Here is a 19,267-nt window from a genome sequence, read left to right as displayed (position 1 = left end):
GGTATTAGGACAAGGTTATAGCCAACTGGTATATATATTTTGATAACTGGCATGGTGTAGCGAAAGTTAACATTCACAAGCAATAAGGAGACCTAGTCTGTGTTGTTCCCACTCTGATGTGGGGTATTGTTTTGGTATAAGTACTTAAGTAACCTAGCAAATAAATAATTATATGGCAAGGAACATTGGATTCAGCTAGGGAAGTCTAGGGTTAAAAGTCGATGTACAGTTATCTGACTGTCCAGAGGGCAGCTTTTTATCAATAAAAAAAACAGGCTGCGCTAAAAGGGATGTATGACGTTACAACGCATACTTTTACAATGCCTACCTTTACAACGCATTTTTTACACCGCAATATCCATTACAACGCACACCATTACAACGCATGCCATTACAACGAATTCTTTGAAACTACCTTTACAACGCATTCTACTACAACGCATACTACATTTACAACGCATACCATTACAACGCATTACATTGCATTGCATGTAAGGTAAGTGTTGGATAGTGTAGGGGTAAAAATTACTATTCTAACTCCAGGGGGTGCAACAGTAGGGTAAGTGTTGGATAGTGTAGGGGTAAAAATTACTATTCTAACTCCAGGGGGTGCAACAGTAGGGTAAGTGTTGAATAGTGTAAGGGTACTATGTGTTGTAATGCTATGCGTTGTAATGGTATGCGTTGTAATGATTGCGTTGTAATGGCATACGTTGTAGTGGTGTGCGTTGTAGTGTCATGCGTTGTAATGACTGCGTTGTAAATGCATGCGTTGTAATGGATGTTGCGTTGTAAAAGTTTTGTTGTAATGGTAGTGCGTTGTAAAAGTTGCGTTGTAAAGGTTGTATACCCGCTAAAAGCAGTGCAAAGACAAAAGACATAAGAATACCCAATTCCCATTTATTGTTTTGACAAATAAAACCCACCTACTCCACCCGCAAGCCCACCTCTCTCCCAAACAAAATACATTTACCAAACCAATGTCCAAAGTAAGTCCAAAATTGCCCCAACTGCCCTTCACAATTTCCATCCTCTAACAAATCCACCACAAAAGTCCCTACCACCAAAGAAAATATATTTAAAAAGGGCCTTGAGGGCCTCTAGGTGGGGGTGGATGTGTGCCACTTCACAGCGAAGCAGCACCGGAGGTTGCAGTCACCGATGATTATGGGGGAGCAGCAATGGTGGATCTTGACTGTCGGTGGTGCTAGTGTGGCTGGGATAGAGGTGCTGGCAGCAGCCTGGAGGTATTGTAGGCAATGGTACAGGCCTCCGCCTCCATCTCCTCCTCCTGCTCCAAAGCCACCAGCCAATGATATTTAGTCTGGATGGCCTCGATTTGGTGGCGCTGCAGCCAGGCGGCTATTTTCTGCCGTGTTGGTAGAACAGCAGGTGTAGCTATATCATGAAACAAAAAAAATAAGAAAGACAAATTGTAAAAAATGCTCGGTGCAAACACTTGTCATATAGCGGCACAGTAGCATAACATTGTTGGTCTCCTAGGGCCATTGGACATTTTGACGTGATTAGTCACAGGACTAACTTTTCCCCACACATGCATCACATAAAGCACTGACTGCAAGGAATTAAGCCAGAATACCACCAGAATGAAAGTGTTTTTTTCATGTAAAGGATTTCATTGTAAAAACTAAACAGACACTTTGGGCCCCATTAGGATGGCGAGCGGATCGTCCCCGCCAGGCGGGCGGATTGCCCCCGCCGGGCCGGCGGTAGTCATTCCTAAGAATTAGCTACTATTAATGTAGCAAAACGTCCACTTGATATTGACAAGGCATTACACCAGAAAGAGGCATATTTCATTTTAAAGTTTAATAGTGCCTAAACTGGTTTGAATAATTTGTCGGAAATAACAAGAATATAATGAAGTCCTAAAGAAAACCAACTGAATAAAGATGTCTGCAATAGATTGATTAAAATGTCCTGTGGAAATAACTTGACAGAGCCTTAGAAATGGAAGTAACTCTATGTTCCAGAATGCACCACGTTTAGGCTAAGTAAATTGCTGGTGGGACTCATACTACGTTCCCCAGCATTCATGGTAAAGTTATAAAAAAGAAGCCCCTCCCTAAAGATGTCCGACATGATAATGAGTAGCCGGCAATTTGCCACGAAGTGCAGCCTAAGGTAACGACTAGATTGGAATTGAGGAGATTTAAAACTGCGGTTTTAGTATATGCGAGTAGTTCACAAAATTGCCCCTTTGTTTTTGTAGGAATCGTTATCAAAGACATTAGCGGAAACCAGAAGCACCGCGATCCGTCAATAGGATTTAATGAGGTACACGCTTTATTTTCTTTCAAACCGCATGCTTTTTGGAACAATGTTTCAATGGAGGATTTAATAAATGAAGTTCTCTCCCGGTAGATTTTAAAAGAACGCTGCGATGGAAACGCTCTAGAAGCGAAGCGGACATCTTTTTGGACTGAAAAAAGACGCGAGGTATGCACTCTTTTCAATCTTAATGCCAAGAATGTGTAACACTGCCATGAAAGGGTTTTAAATAAAGTTCTTTTTTAAAATAAAGCATTCTAGTTCATAGAAAACGTACATGCTGGTCACAACCTTTAAGGAAACTGGATGAGTGAAAGACAACACGGTTCCATGTATATGGCGCTACACACTACAATTGAGTTTATGACTATATAGTCACGTTCCCCAAGCTACCAGAAAAGGTAGGAATCAGTGAAATATTGAGATTGTATAATTGATGGGTCCTATATGAATATCACTGATAGAATTAGCTGTTTGTTAACAGAGTCCTCGATTAAAAGAAAATTCTGAACGTAGCCTGGGATTAAACCTATGAAGAAGACACACCTGCACTTTTTTGAGGTATAAGAGATAGTTGAGTGTTGAGTTAGTGGAAAAGTATTAAAAAGAATGAAGCTCCCCCCTCCTAAAAATGTTTTATTTTATACATCTTGTACAGAAAATCAGAAAGCCCTGATGAGAATCCAGGCATTGATTTCCTATGATTCAAAACACATCTGCACAACAAAGGAGCACACAAGGATAACGATTTGAGATCTTGCCCTCTAATAATCTAGAATGAATTTCTATTTTTGATGTAACATGTGACCAATGCCCTTGTGCTCCTATGGATATATAGAAATTTTGTCTTAAAAAGTTTAGGACATTAATTCATTCATTGCAATTTATGAACAAAGTCACCAGTATTTGTCTTTTTATTTTTTTGTGTAAAATCGTGTACTGTGATGTAGTAAGTAGAGTATGTCCTAATGAATATGTAGATTTCAAATGTTTTTTGTAATTGTGTATATATGTATAAAAGAGTGGATCATTTTTCCTTTTCATTCTGAAATAAGAGAATGAAAATATAAAAGTTTGCAACAAAAGGTATAAATAAAGTACCGGTACAAACAAAAAAGAAATACGTTTGGCCATGAAGCGAGAATCGTAAAAGCTTACAAATAATTTGCGGCTTAGGCAACTTTTTCTTTATTAACTTTCTAGAAAAGGCATTTTCAGAATTGTGACTTTACCATTAAAGAGGATTTTAACTGACAAATTCTCAGCCACCAAACACGACTTTTCTACAAACACCATTCAAAAGTTAGCACCTATTAAATGTAATAAGGTAACCTAATGTTATCTGATAGACCTCACAGTAGTGAAAACTAAATTTGTGAGCTTTTCACTACAAGGACATGTAAGACTTAAAATCACATGCCCAACATTTTAAATACAGTGCACCCTGCCCTATGGGCTGATTAGGGCCTACCCTAGGGGGTGACTCGCATGTATTACAAACTGCATACGGAATGCAATGACAGACCTGGGACATATTTTAAGAGGCTACCTAAGTGGGTGCACAATAAGTGCTGCAGGCCCCATTAGCAGCATTTAATTTACCAGCCCTGGGCATGTGATATACCACTTTCCCTTTAAAATATGACAGTTAGGTGTTAGCTAATTTTGCCAAGTTTTAAAGGAGTTAGCACAAGAACCTCATCACTGGTCGCAAAAACAACAGTTGATGGACAGAATGCAGACGAATGTCATACATTCACCCCAGTACAGAGATCTGGGCCTAAATCCATTGTTTGTTTTGCTAACCATGCCATTCCAGTTTGAATCCAGCCATATGCAAATCAGTCTTGACCCTGTGCCCCATGGGAACAGTCCAGCCCGAACTGCCAAGCCAGGTCCTCCCTGGACTGGAAACAAGCATCCTAGTACTGGTTTCGGGCTTTCAGCCCTTATCAGCCAGGATAGCTTGATTCCAGTGGCATGGAGAGCACGGGACTCAGGTCGGAGCATACCCGTCCCACTCGGGGTGACAAATGCAAAAACAACAGTTGATGGACAGAATGCAGAACAATGTCATACATTCACCCTAGTACAGAGATCTGGGCCTAAATCCATTGTTTATTTGCTCACCATGCCATTCCAGTTTGAACCCAGCCATATGCAAATCAGTCTTGACCCTGTGCCCCATAGGAACAGTCCAGCCCGAACTGCCAAGCCAGGTCCTCCCTGGACTGGAAACAAGCATCCTAGAACCGGTTTCAGGCTTTCAGCCCTCATCAGCCAGGATAGCTTCGTTCCAGTGGCATCGAGAGAAAGGGACTCACTTCTGAGCATACCCGTCCCACTGGTCAGCAGTGGTAAAGTGCACAGAGTTCTAAGGCCAACAAAAACTAATTTAGAAAAACAGGAGGGGAAAAAGTGAAATGTTTGGGGTAGGACCACCCTAAGCTCTCACAAAAGGCACGTTCTTTAGGCTATCTCTCCATTATTCCACTGATGAGCATCTGTTCAGTCTCTTCTCTAGTATATCTGCAGGACTTCCTGTTGTATGCTGACGAGCGAGAGCGTTTCAGTGCAACACTGTGAACCAGCTGTACACCTTCCTCAGGAAACAACATAAATATATATTTCTATGGTAAAATAGGAAGGGAATTTTGGGGAAGGGTGGCACACCTAAAATGATATAAACAAGGGAACTGAGATAATAGAAATGGGGATCAAAGTAGTACTATTAAAAAATTCTTATCAAGTGAAAACAAAATGCTGCATATGTGTACGATAGCCATGCCACAAATACACCCAGGTGATACCTTTCAACAATGTAGTCCCTTGTATGGTCGCTGATCCTATCATGCTGCTATTTTCCCATATTACATTAAGTGTACATGAAGAACACAAAAGCCATGAACCATTCTCTATATTAATCTTAATAAAACAATGTTATTGGTATCAGGCTACGTATGTGAGTCAAATCTCCTTCCAGAAACTAACAATAGTGTCTAAGTAGGCTAAGAGAGGTCAGCTATTACATAGCACCAAGCCAATCCCAAATCAAACTCCGCTGTACCTAAATAAACCTTAGCGAGTAAACAACACCTTCATAGTGTAATCTGATTGTGTATATGAAGGTGCTACAAAGGGTATCAATGCCAACAAGCGTGATACAAACGTCCTCAGATATGGGCCCACTTGTTTAGTTGGAAACTCTATGAAAAAGAAGACCAATGCGAGTGAATGTCTGGGCCCGAAATGGTCACCCGATAAAACAATTTGCCAAAAAATAATAAACCCTAAAGTCTTCTTTGTTCTATTTAAGTGCATCCCGTGAAGTATCCATAACCAAGGCACTACACTGTGCGGCTGTGCCCATCGATGTTCTTGTTAAATTAATAAAAAAGGCTCAGAGTATCTGAAAAGTTATGGTCACCCACGTGTAGACAGCACACGGAATGCGATGATCACTTAGATATAGGCATAGCTTTTAAATAACCCATATCACAGAGATTTACTGCTTTTCATAACAAGACAACCCAAGCCTTATCGGAAGGGCAACGGCAAAGATAGCGCATATTCTTAATACCGGCACTCGATAAAGCCTGATATGAAGAACAGCCTCACCATGTATGTTCTCACTAATTAGTGAAAGGAAAATGGTACGCAGTATAGACTGAACGTATATCCATGTCAACCCCAGAGTCTCTTGCATGTATTAGAGAGAAAAGCAGGTACTTGCACAGCTAAAGGAATAATCCTGGGCCACCAGCCTGAAATGATTACACACTGTCCATTACATTTGGCACCACGTTCCTCTTTCCTGGTTCCTGTATTGTGTAGGTCAAACATTAGACAACACGAATTAGGACTGGAATTCTGGCAGATATTCTCTAGCATTGGCGATCTGTTATGCAATTTCAAATTACATTAAAATGGCCTTGGCAATTAGTAAATGGCATGAAAAGATATATGTCTGAACACTGTGCACTTGAGATACGCCGGTCTCCCCAACGTAAAAGTCTGCCAGTACGACCTATTTTTGTGTCAGTTTAATAATGTTTTAAAACGAAGCATGTCAATTTATGCTGTTTTGCACATCAAATCTGGTACCACGCTTCTTTTTCTGGTCACTCTAGCACGTATGTCGATACCCCAATATTGGACAAACCAGCCCTCAGGCCAGTAGTTTACTTTGTCAGGCTGATATGAAAACCATAAGACAAGAACCTTGGAAGAAGCTACTTCTAGTGGTGAACTGGGGAGGAGCACATCAATCAATCAATCAATCAATCAATCAATCAATCAATCAGGGGTTTATAAAGCGCGGCTACTTACCCATGTGGGTCTCAAGAACATGATCATCCCATGTACAGAAAATCTTAAATGAGCTGCAGATGGAGTCCTTGTGGGAAGATTCCTGAGGAGTAAGGCTGTATACTGCAGATCTGATCAAAGATCGGCAACACAAATGAATGCAGACGAGAAAGTGTCTCAGGGCAACAATGCCTATGGCTCTCTTTGTATGGGGTATCTGGATTCGATATACCTTGAACTCAAGTGAACATTGTATGTAAAATACAGGCTGGGTGTGATGCATACCACAGATTATCTAATCCAAATCCACAGGCTTGCTGTTGGATCTGATCACTGTGATTGTAGCTTTAGAGGGATAGACAACTCATTTTTATTCTGTTTTGCAAAAAATACGATCTCGCACGGCGGCGTTGGCTCCTTCCCCTTTTTAAATTCAAGGGGTTAAACGTGTTAAATCGGCAATATGTATTAGGCCAGATGATATGTATGTCTTTAGCTCTTTAGCGTCATTTTTATGGGCTGTGTGACCTCATTTGAGAGAGCTGCCCACCAATCTGGCTATCAATTCAACCAGGTAACCCACACGGAGCTATTTCTTTCTTTTCTATGTGGTTTTATGCACATCCCGTTATGCATTGAGCTGCCAATTGTTGTCCAAATGGTATACTCTCCTAATGTCCCTCTGCATGTGAACTTTAACATATTTCTCTTAAGTACTGATCAATTAGCTGATTGATGTTATTGAAATGGAAAACAGTGCTTAAATGTTGTAAATGCTGTAAATGTTTCAGGAGTTCTTCCATGTTTACGTGGTTTTATGCACATCCCATTACACATTGAGCTGCAGAGTGCTGTCAGATTGCTGTCCGAGCTGCATACTTTCCTATTGTCCCTCTGCATTTGAACTTTAGCATACTTTTCTTCAGTAATGATGAATTAGTTGATTGTTTTCATTGGAATGGAATACAGTGCTTAAATGTTACTATGTCTATAGTTACCTTTCCATCCATTTGATTCCATTGTATATGTTTTTTAGAGAAGTAAGTCTTTGTACTTTTTAGTTGTTTTTATTCACAGTTTTAACTATTGTAAAGCTGATAGCTGAAACAATAAATAATAAACTCAAACAATTACACAATAAGTATAGGATTGGGAACATTGCCCCACTCACGAAGATTAACAGAATAACCAGTGCTCAAATATAACTTCCCATAGGCATCCATCTCCAGGGTCTCTAACAGAATGTGAATGTGTACTAATGCATCATCTGGGATATTGTAGTACCAACAGGTGGCTATATTGCTAAAGGATACTAGATGGTCATCAACAATGAGGGATAGCTTTCCAAGGGCTAAAATCCACACCAAGAGAATTGGCATAAAGCATTGTCCAACTGAAAAACTATATTGCCATGTGCAACATAACTTTCCCTTAAAGTACACTATATCTTAATCCTCTGCAGACCTGTAATAGATCCACCTCCCAAGTTATGAAGTCAGCGGTGGCTCCCCCGCAAAGGCAGAGGAGCGACGCCCCACTACTTTTCAGCAGTGCAAAAAAGGAAACGTAAAATGATGATAACATGATGTTATTATCATTTTATTTTTCAGTGCGAGCAAGGTTAGGGCGGGCGGGCAGGGCTGTCAGAGCAGGGGTAAGAGGAAATATGTGCACGTAAGTGCGCATGATGGTTTGGCCCGCTGTCTGGGGCCAGCCAAACAGTCATGTGCACTTAGCATGTTAGCATGTGCTCCACCTGGCTGTATTTCACAGCCTGGATGGAGAACATGCACAGGCTCCCACTCCCTGTCTGAGCGCTGAAACAGGCTGCTCAGGCAAATCACAAGGCTGCTGTCATGCTGGTGGCAGCAGCATTGTGATTGCTATAGGGGAGCCTGTGTGCTGCCTACTTCCGGGAGTCAGGAAGAGAAGCAGAGAGTGATATATAAAATGATACAGATCAGCAAAGATGCCCTTGAGCAAGGAATCATCTGTAGGAAGGAATTTGAATTCCTTAACAAGGATAACACTTGAATGCCTGTCTGTATATATGTACAGACTGAGTATAAATTAAAGATGTACATATGTCATGTATTTGACAAATCTACAAATTAATACATTGTGTGAATTTGTGTATATATTTAGTGGGTTCTGTATTAAGTACTGCTGTGATTAATTCAATGTGGGTAAATATTCTGTAACTTATTAGCATGGGGGTAGGCGGTTGTATTGCCTGTTAAGTTTGAACTGCCCCAAATCTAAGCAAAATGTCTCAGCAATGGAGAGGTGGTTACTGATACTGTGCTTTTAGGTGTTGTTACTTATCACATACATAGCATTTAGGGTGCAGGTCAGGTCCTTTCCCCATCCCTCCATGTTTGGCGAACACTGCTGCCTACAGCCTTCAGCTGTGTATAGCAGGGGTTGTACACAGGGCCTTGCCTTTGACCAGGCCCTGTGCCCAAACAACTATGGGCAGTGGGTGACCAGGCCCTGCTGTGCAAAACCTTTGGCCAGCAAAGATAAGACTGGTTTTTCTTTTCCCTCTTTTGTTTTGGGTTTGAGGACCCCAGTGAATCCCCAGCAAGGGCTTGTGGACCATTTTAAGACCTCCTGACACTCTGCAAACCCATTTTTAAGGCAGAAAACCATGTAGAAAGTCCAGTGTGGGATCTTAGGTGCTCGCCGTGGTGTCATGACCTCAAGGTAGGGTATATATATTTATTTATGTATTTATTCCATGTCCCCTCTTATCCTCAAAACTTAACATACTTTTGAAATAGAAATGAACGATCATATTGCTGTCTAAATTCCAGTAAAGTGCACTGCCTTCTTGAAACTGTCCTAATCTGCTGATGACTGATGATCTCGCTTTCATTAAAGCAATTAATATACACGTGTGACCACTTCATTCTGACTGAGTTACTTACCCCACTGGCCTGTCTCTGACTGTTGTTTAATTAGTTCCATTAGCTCAATGAACTATGGCAAAATTCTTAGTAATGATGTCTAAGCGGGCCTTTAAAGCGAGCCGGCAATTTAATTTGGCGGTGATTAATGAAGGCGGCGGCACTGCTTCGCAGTGTGACAAAAGGCCTTTGTCGCCAGGCTTCTCTTTCAGAACAGCTTCCATTTTAAAGCAAGTTAAGCGCCCATTCAGCACGCTGGGGCAGCGTCCTTTGTGTGAATTATGGGATGATATTTCTTGATATCCATTTTAGATTACTAATTAAAATGTTACATTGGACAACGGAATATAACTCTAACGCAGGGTCAGGTCTCACCGGTGCTGAGCACCGGCAGTTTTTTAAAGGGGTCCTCAAAACGGGTTCCTATCGGGCTCTGTTTTGTGCCCTGGCACAGGTGGTCCGTTTTTTCGAACTGCAGTGACAGCAGGCACATCCATGTGGGCGTGCTCACACTGCTCATTTCTCACTAGTGGAGAAGTTACGGCATGACGTCATGCCAGGTGAGCGTTGTAGGGAAAGGGAAATCCTTTAAAGAGAGTCGTTTTTTCTCTGAATTTCCCTACTCTTTTTGAAACTCAAGAGCAGCAGCATTGTGGTGGTGTCACCAGGGCTTTAAGTGGAAGCTTTTTCAATATTATATACTATCCATAGTTGCTGCCTATTTATCTTATGCAACTAACTACCATTGATAAAGCCAATAGTCCTGACTTGTTGTAGGCATGATGTTACTTGTAGCATCATATATCTGGATGCAATGACAGAAACAGCAAAATACCAGTCCGGCGGCACACTATTCTAAGAACAGATTTTTAGCTTAATTACATTGGCCACGCCCCTTTGGAAAACCCTCCAGTTTTTCATCCCACTTAAAGCCCTGGGGTGAACCACTTGCAAAGAGTGCAAATGGGAAATGAAGCAGGTCAGGTCCAAGCTAGTGGAAGCGGGATGAACAATGATGGTATGAATGTGAATATTGAAATGATGATGAGAAACACTGCTTGTCACTTATGTGAGAAAATCAGGTATTGGAAGAGGTAGTGTTGTCAAAATCCAAACATGATTACAGGGAAAGTTGTTCCATAAATGCAGAAAAATGTGACGGTCCCAAATATGCCAAATGCTGAGCAGGGTGTATAGAATTAGAAATCATTTTAAATGTTGATGCTTTCAGCCCAGTCATGTAGCAAAACATGAGCAATAAGATGCCCTATAAAGCAGAGTACAATAAGAATCCATTGAGTCTTAATTAGGAAGTGGCAGGGAGCAGTTCACAATGACAGCTCCTTAAGGGGAAGGAGGAGAGCCCACTTGGAGCACTCCATGGGGTAGACCAAAGCTTCCCGTATGTTGAAAAAAAAGCCAATGGCCATCTCATTTAATTTTTGATCGATACAGGGGCTACCTGTTCTACAGTTAATTCTGTGGACATCCCAAGCCTAGCCCTCTTGGGAAGAGTGTCCAAGTTGTAGGTATCAGCAATTATCAAACTGTTAATCAGGTTACAGCAGATGTTCTAGTTATAATTAGCAAGATAGAGGACAAGCACCAGTTAACTTTTTGTGATTCAAGGCTTAGGAACTTATTGGGAAGGGATTTCCTTTGCAAAATACATTGTGTGCTCTAATGCACACTGGATGGTGTTGTGATTGAGACACAAGATGAAGACTCAATGTTAATAAACTCAATATATTCAAAATATCATTTATTCCAAGTTTTAATAAATGAAAGATCTGCCTCTGGATTTAAAGCATACTGTCATAATGATGTATGGGATTTTGCTAGAAAACAGAGATTTATTTGATTGATTAAAAGAGAAATCAATCAAATAATTTGTAAAGCGCACTACTCACCCGTGAGGGTCTCAAGGCGCTGGGGTGGGGAATGCTGCTACTGCCCGAAAAGCCAGGTCTTGAGGAGTTTTCTGAAGGTCAGCAGGTCTTGGGTCTGCCGTAGGTGGATGGGGAGGGTGTTCCAGGTCTTGGCGGCGAGGTGGGAGAATGATCTGCCGCCTGAGGTCGCTCTTCGGAAGCGAGGGACTGTAGTGAGGGCGAGGTTGGCAGAGCGGAGCTGGCGGGTGGGAGTGTAGAAGCTGAGTCGTCTGTTGAGGTACGTTGGTCCGGTGTTGTGGAGTGCCTTGTGTGCGTGGGTGAGGAGCTTGAAGGTTATCCTCTTGTTGACCGGGAGCCAGTGCAGGTCTCTCAGGTGTGGTGTGATATGGCTGCGGCGAGGGATGTCGAGGATCAGGCGTGCAGAGGCGTTCTGGATACGTTGGAGCCGTCTCAGGAGTTTGGCCTGGGCTCCTGCGTAGAGGGCGTTTCCATAGTCCAACCTGCTGCTGACAAGGGCCTGGGTGACTGTTCTTCTCGTTTCAGTTGGAAAAAAACAGTCAAAATAAAATAAAGCCAGATCGATCATTTCCCAGAACTAAATAATAAAGACAATGATTGATCAGGGAATCCTCCAGGAGGTAATTGGTATTTGTGGTAACTCTGCTGTAATGGGAATTAAAAAGCCAAATGTACAGCATCTCTAAAAAATTAACAAGATTGATCCATGTTGTCCAATAATATCGAATACAGCAGTGATTGTCTTCCAAATTCCATCAGATGCATAATGGTATACAGTCATCAACTTACGTCAAACTTTTTCCTCAGCTCTCTTTCATAAGGAAGGCCAATTTTTGTATGTTCTCATGTGGTATAGAATCCCACAATAGAGTAAAGTCTTTCATTTTTTAGCCAAATTCTGATGAAAGCTCTAGTGAGTTTGAGATGACCATGCAATTCCATTGTAGTGTACTATATTGATGACTTACTGGTTGCATGCACAGCACATGAGGACTGTAAACTTAATTCAATATGCCTTGATAAATAATCTACTGAACATGGACATAACACCTCCCTATCTAACATGCAGTATTGTAAAAAGGAAGCAACCCATCTCAGAAACCACACAGAACAAGGTGTGAGGAAAGTCTGCAGTTCTGAAAATAAACCTGCCTACCACCCAGAGGGAGGTTAGGATGTTTCTTGGAATTTTTGGTTCTGTCGTCAGAGGATTCCAAACATTTCCTTGATTGCAAAACCTTTAGTAAGATTGATATGCAGTGACATACAAGATCCCATACCATTCGATAAAAAATGCTCTGATGCATTCGAGTAATTGAAATAGAACTTTTGTCAAGTGCCCTTACTCAGAATACCTGAGTACAGACTAACGTTTTTTTCTGTTTTACCATGATAGAAGAGGATGTGCATGTTCGATCCATACACAGAAGCATGGTGGTCCGATGTGTCCAGTGACTTACTTGTCATCTGTTTTGATCTAGTAGCTGTAAGTCTTTCAGGTTGTTTGAAATCGGTTACGGCTGTTTGCATTGTCATTGAACAAAGTAAAGGGATAGCTATGGGCCATGCTTCAGCTGTATATGTCCCATACTCAAAAGAAATACTTTGGACCAGAACGAGGACACATCATATAATAAACAGCAGGCTGACTCCTTATAAACAAGTTATACTTGCAGCAAAGAACATCTCTAATAAGAGGTATAATTAATTGAATCCTGCAACAGTACTTGCTATTTCAGACAGGAGATGTGAAAACTAAGTAAATGATGAGATTGATGGAGAACCTGGCCACAGTTGCATGGTGGCTACTGAGTTATATACAAAACCAAGACCAAACATTAAAGAGACACCTTTGAAAATGGTTGATCTGACATTGTTTGTTGATTGATCTTGTTTGAGAGACCAACATGCAGCATTGGGAGCGGCCCGTGCAGAATGTTCAATTTCGGAGACTTTGGAAGCGTGTAACTTCAACAGAAATAGCAGGATTGGCTGCAGAGACAAGAGCTTGCAACTTGTCAGATAATTTGTATGTGATAATTTATACAGACATCCAGTATAGCTTTGGGGTTGTGCATTATGCCAGTCAACTGTGGTCACAAAGGGGTTTTATGACAATCTCAGGAGCTCCTATAAAGATTAGTGTTCACATATTGGTTTGAAAGCAACACAGATGCCACAAGCTGATGCTGTGTTCGAGTGTATTGCTCCTCAGGCTGCTAAAAACTTGGTCACACTTGGAAATAGATATGCGGACCAGATGGCAAAATATTGTGCATTACAGGACAGTTGTGCAAGAGGGTGAAAATGATGAATCAAGAATGAGTACAGTAAAAAATGCAAAAATTGAAATAGTTTCTTTATGATTTGAATCCAAACTTCTTTGAGTGAATTGAGAGATCTCTAGGTGGAAGTCCCAGATGAAGAGAAAAAGAAATGGGAAAAAGTGGGTTACATGAAAAATGATCAATATTTCTATCTTTATGCTGAGAGTAAATGTGTCTTTCCAGATTCAATGTTACATCCTGTGTGTAAATATTTGCATGATAGGTCACATGCAGCAAGAGTTAGCCTACTGCGAATAGTCCAAAGTACTAAGGGAAATACCTGATTCAGAAATGTTGCTGAGGATGTTAGTAGAAGGTGCATGGTGTGCCAGTTACATAATAAGAGGAAAAGGACTGTAATAATCATGAACCATATTAGCATATCGGAGGGCCCATTTAAAAAATTTCAAGCAGATTTTATGGAGATGCTAAACTGCAATGGTATGAAGTACATCTTAGAAGTTGTCATCTCTTTTTCTAAATGGGTTGAGGCCTATCCCACCCAGAGATAGCCTTGCAGTTGCCAAATTGTTGTAGAGGGAGTTGATACAGAGATTTGGACTTTCTATTGAGACAGATCGTGGTACTCATTTTAAGAAATGGATTTTGCAAATATTTTGCATAGCGTTTGAGATCAACCATAGGTTCCATTGTAGTTATCTTCCACAATCTTCAGGGGTTATTAAGAGGGCAAATGGGACTCTCGAGGATAAAATAGTGTAAATTTGTGCCTCAATTGGTTTGAAATGGCGAGATGCGCTTCCTCCTTTGTTGATGATCATGAGAAATACTCCTGATAGAAAACGGGTGTGTTGTCCTATGAAATTATCATGGGAAGGGCAATGAGACTTGCATATGTTCCTTCAGTTAGACTAGTTTCACTAACTGATGACAGTATGCTATATCACTGCAAAGGTCAGGCTGATATGGTGAAATCTGCCTCTTATCAGGTGAACGTGGTGCCAGAAGGCACAAGGGACATTTCTTTTCACAACTTAAACTCAGTACATTGGATAATGGTCCAGAAACATGCCAGAAAGATTAGGCTTGAGAAGAGGTGGCGAGGACCCTTCTAAGTAATACTGACAATGTACAATGCAATCAAGTGTGCTGTAAAGCTGCAGTGGATCCATGTGGCTCACACGAGGAGAGTGAATGTGGCAGAAGCAGTGGAATAATCAATTGATGAGATATGTCCAGAAAGTGAAGAACAGAGTCATGTGCAAAGTCAAATTCAAGGCCAAGCTCAAGTTTGCAGAGTGGACCCAAAAGGGTTTGAATATTTTGAAACTAGTGAAGACAATAAACAAAAGGAAGTGGTGAACATTCAGGTTAGTGAAAGCTCTGATGAGGAACCTGAAATTCCTGTTATCCAGTTTCAAAGCAGGGATCATAGTGAAGAGCTGTTACAGTGCAAAAGACAAAGACAAATGTGTGCAGTTGAAAATCATAGTTACAGAGACCCCCAGTGGTAAGAAGAAGTTTGAAGGGAAGAAAGCATACAAACTTGTTCAACATAAATAAAAGCTCATGTTATAGTCGAGGTTGTTTGGAAAATAATGAGACTCTGATAAATACTGTTGCTAAACAGAGAGTAGCTGAATAAAATTCCAAGGAATTGAAGTTGCAAAAGGAAACACTGGGAACCAGAAGAGATTTGAGAGACAAATAGATTATGAAACTAGTGAAAATGAAACACAAGTGGACAAAAGATCAATAAGAAGGAGAGTTCCATAGCGATGCAAAAATCTTTTCTAAAATCTTGGCGAATAGATTATCTGGAGTTATTAAAAAGCTAGTCTCTCCTTGCCAACACGGGTTTGTCCCAGGAAGGGGTACAACGGATCATATCTGCCGCATAATTTCGCTGTTTGACTATACAAAGGTGGCAGGAGACCCTATGGCTGCAATACTACTTGACACTGAAAAAGCGCTTGATAGGGTCTCCTCGCCCTTTTTATGGGCAATTATGGAAAAGAACGGCCTGGGTAAAGGGTTTATTGGAGCAATTAGATGCATATACCAGGATCCTGTTGCAAGAATAGCGTCAATGGGTCTTATATCCGATATAATCAAAATTACTTGCGGAAAACATCGTCAAGGGTGCACCTGTTCCCCATTATTATTTGCTTTATATGTTGATCCTTTAATTAGGAAAATAGCTGAGAATAATAAAATACAGGCCATTCAATCTATTGGAGGAGACACCAAGATTCTAGCATATGCTGATGATCTCACTATATTAATGGCTAATCCACTTGAGGCGATTATTGAAGTAGAAAAGGAATCGAAAGATTTTTGCAAAATCTCAGCATATTATCTTAATAAAAATAAAAATTGATTGTTAAAAATTCTAGAATAGGTTTGAATGATGTACGAGTAGTGGAGAATGCTAGATATCTTGGCATCAAGATCTCTGCTAATGTGAATGAAATTGTGCAAATCAATTTGGAGCCTTTATTTAAAAAAACTAAAGCAGATTTTAATAGAATGACATCCTGGTAGGTTGCTCCCCCTCCACGCAGCTCCGCCTGTGTGCCCCTGCTGCCGCTGGTAAGTGTGCTCTACCCCGTTTCTGTGCCCCGTTTGTGCCCTCAGTGCCACTGTTTTCCCCCCTCTGTGTGCCCCGTTTTAGCTTCTGTGCCACTTGTTTTTCCCCTCTGTTGTGCCCCGTTTTTGCCCTCTGTGCCCCGTTTTTGCTTTCTGTGCCACTGTTTCTCCCCCTCTGTGTCCCTCTCTCTGCCACTCGTTTTTCCCCTATGTTGTGCCCCATTTTAGACCTCTGTGCCACTGTTTTTCCCCCTCTGTGTGCCCCGTTTTTGCTTCTGTGCCACTCGTTTTTCCCCTCTATTGTGCCCCGTTTTTTACCTCTGTGCCACTGTTTTTCCCCCTCTGTGTGCCCCGTTTTTGCTTCTGTGACACTCGTTTTTCCCTTCTGTTGTGCCCCATTTTTGACCTCTGTGCCACTGTTTTCCCCCTCTGTGTGCCCCGTTTTTGCTTTCTGTGCCACTGTTTCTCCCCCTCTGTGTACCTCTCTCTGCCACTCGTTTTTCCCCTATGTTGTGCCCCATTTTAGACCTCTGTGCCACTGTTTTCCCCCTCTTTGCGCCCCATTCTGGTTTCTGTCCCACTGTCTCCCCGCCCCCCGGCCCACTCGCTGCTCCCGCCTCCCAGCTGCTCCACCCTCCCACCTCCCCATATATGCTGGACGCTGTGCGGCCACGCCGCTGGCGTGCCGAAGGAGCGCCTAAGGCAAGCCCGTCTGCGCCCTGTCCGCGCCTGGGCCGCGCCCAGCGCCAAAACCCCTGGAACCCGCAACACCAGACTCTGCTACGAAGCCAGCACCCTCCACGCACTCAATGCCGGCCGACACCACACCTGCTTCCAGGCGGCCCCGAAACGGAACCAGGGACCCTTCTCCTGCCGCACCTGCAGCTTCACCTGCGACACAGCCACCAAACCTCCAAGGACCAGTGGAGGTGCGTCCATTAAGGGCGTTGGGGCGTTGTCCCACTAGCCATGGACGACCGCCACTGTGCACAGGCAGGATTCAAAATTAAAAAAATAATTCTGAGTGTGCGCGCACTCCTCGTAAACTTCTCTGCGGCAACGGTAGATCAGCTGGGACAAGCCCGACATTGCGGAAGGTGTGGGGGCGGGGCTACGGCAGTGATTGACAGTGCAACACTAACAGTGCAGCTGCAGTGTGCGCATGTCAATTTTTGGGCTAGTTGGTTTTAGTACTGGCCTGCGCATACGCACATGGTACAGCACCTTCCCCTCCCTCCCCTACAGCGAATCAGACTGCAAGGGACCCGGGCCTCCCGGGTCTCATTATGGGCAGGCACTTACCCTGCTCTTAGCCAATCCTGGCGCAGTGGCGCTGCTAATGCAGTGCCAGGATTGGCTGAGAGCAGTCACTGCGAGCCATGCAGGGGTGATTGGCCATTTCTCTGCACTGTCGGCACCACGTCACTGCAGTGACCAAGCCTGGCGCGCCAGTGCAACTCGACTAGGCAGTCACGAGAGGACGAGAGTAGAGTCGAGGAATCGTGCCACCACCGGTGTGTGTCTTCTTCTCTCTGTGTGTTGAGTCGAGCCTAGTGAGCTAGTGTGTGTGTACTTCTACACGCTTCCTCAGTATGGAAGAATAATAACGTAAGTTTTTTTATTTCACACTCAGCAGGTCTCAGTTGTTGTTTGTAAAATGTATTCTAACATTGGCGCTGCGCTGGCGCCGCATACTTAGGCAGCTGAGCTGGCAGACAGTGGCAGCGGCTCGGCGGCTCTTCTGCTTTAAAGAATCTGGGACCTGTCACCACCTGGGTCGATAATATATTCCCTCTCCCGGCCGCAATCCGCCTTGGATTTATTAAATACTGCGTGTGACTGGCAGGGTAAAGATTTTGCAGAGCACATGATTTTCAGCAAGGGACTCCAGGAGTAAAGCCCTCCCCCGCCTCGCCCGTTCCAGCAAAACCACCAGTGCGCTGTTGGGCCTCGATGCGGCCTAGAGTGGTGGCTTCGACCTCGCTCCTGTGTTTGCCAGTCTTTGAAGCAGTGTCCGGTTCTAGGACAACCATGGCATGCCCTCCAAAGCACAGAGTGAGGAGTTTCAGGGATCGCTGTACTGTGCTGTATAAAATGTTAAGTACCGGATGCCTTTCATCCTTTAGAGTCGCTACACGCGGCTTTAGAAGGCCAGCATTAATATGGGTTTGGGGCAGGAGGCGCCCTTTGCACTCTCCCATGTCAGTGAACATCACCTGCTTTGGTTTTCCCGCTCATTCGATCAACGCAGTGCAGCTAAATGCAGCGCAGCTAAATGTGCAGTATTTAAAGATTTTATTTCACACAGCATTACATTTAATTAAGCCTCGAGTGAATGCCTTTGAGTACTCTGGGGACTTTTTTGCTGTAAAGACCTGGAAAAATATCTACAGGAATGTTTTGTTTTCTACCCTGGTCCTTTCTTGAACTAAAAGGAACTGCTGGTTTCCCGCTATTCCGGAGCATACAAATCATGACTAATCAAAGAAATGCAGGCCAATGCCACCACATATTTGGTGCCCTTTTACCCTGTACACAATTCTATAGCCATTTTTTAAATCTTCGCCTCAGAGAGGTGCAAGTTGCAACTGTATGCATATTTTGTGCCTGCACTGTCCCACACTGGTGTCAAAGATTGTCCTACCGGCATTACTTAACCTTAGAAACAACGTGAAGATTGGAGAAACAAGAAATGTAGGAATGTGCATATGTTAGGTTGTAGGTAAATGCTTTGGCGGTCGTAAAAAACGTTTTTTCGCAAAATCACAGGGATGGCGAATGGAAAAGTGCGAGGTGCAATATACTAAATCCATTTTGAGATTTGGGAAATGCCTTTCCGAGATGCAAATGGGGCTTGGAACCTATTTCAAATCAGAATGAGGCTTGAAAGTGGTCTCACCTCTTATTTGCGAATCACTTAATTCCCTCGTGCCGAAAAGGAACAGTAAGGTGTCCTAGTTCTCCTTCAGGGGTG

The 19,267-nt window shown here is 42.7% G+C and overlaps 1 protein-coding gene across 1 annotated transcript in view; it reads right to left on the bottom strand.

Moving 5' to 3' along the window:
• Positions 1-895: 895 nt before the first annotated feature.
• The window catches only part of LOC144771527 (uncharacterized), a 280,734-nt gene continuing 262,362 nt past the window's right edge, over positions 896-19,267 (bottom strand). The window contains exon 6 of the mRNA XM_078655941.1: positions 896-1,398. Coding sequence (XP_078512067.1) covers positions 1,363-1,398 — 36 coding nt within the window. The 3' untranslated portion in view covers positions 896-1,362. The remainder of the gene's footprint in view (positions 1,399-19,267) is intronic.

Source organism: Lissotriton helveticus, chromosome 1_1 (genome assembly GCF_964261635.1).
Source record: "Lissotriton helveticus chromosome 1_1, aLisHel1.1, whole genome shotgun sequence".
In the NCBI taxonomy this organism is placed as follows: domain Eukaryota; kingdom Metazoa; phylum Chordata; class Amphibia; order Caudata; family Salamandridae; genus Lissotriton; species Lissotriton helveticus.
This window is presented reverse-complemented; position numbering and strand designations above follow the sequence as displayed.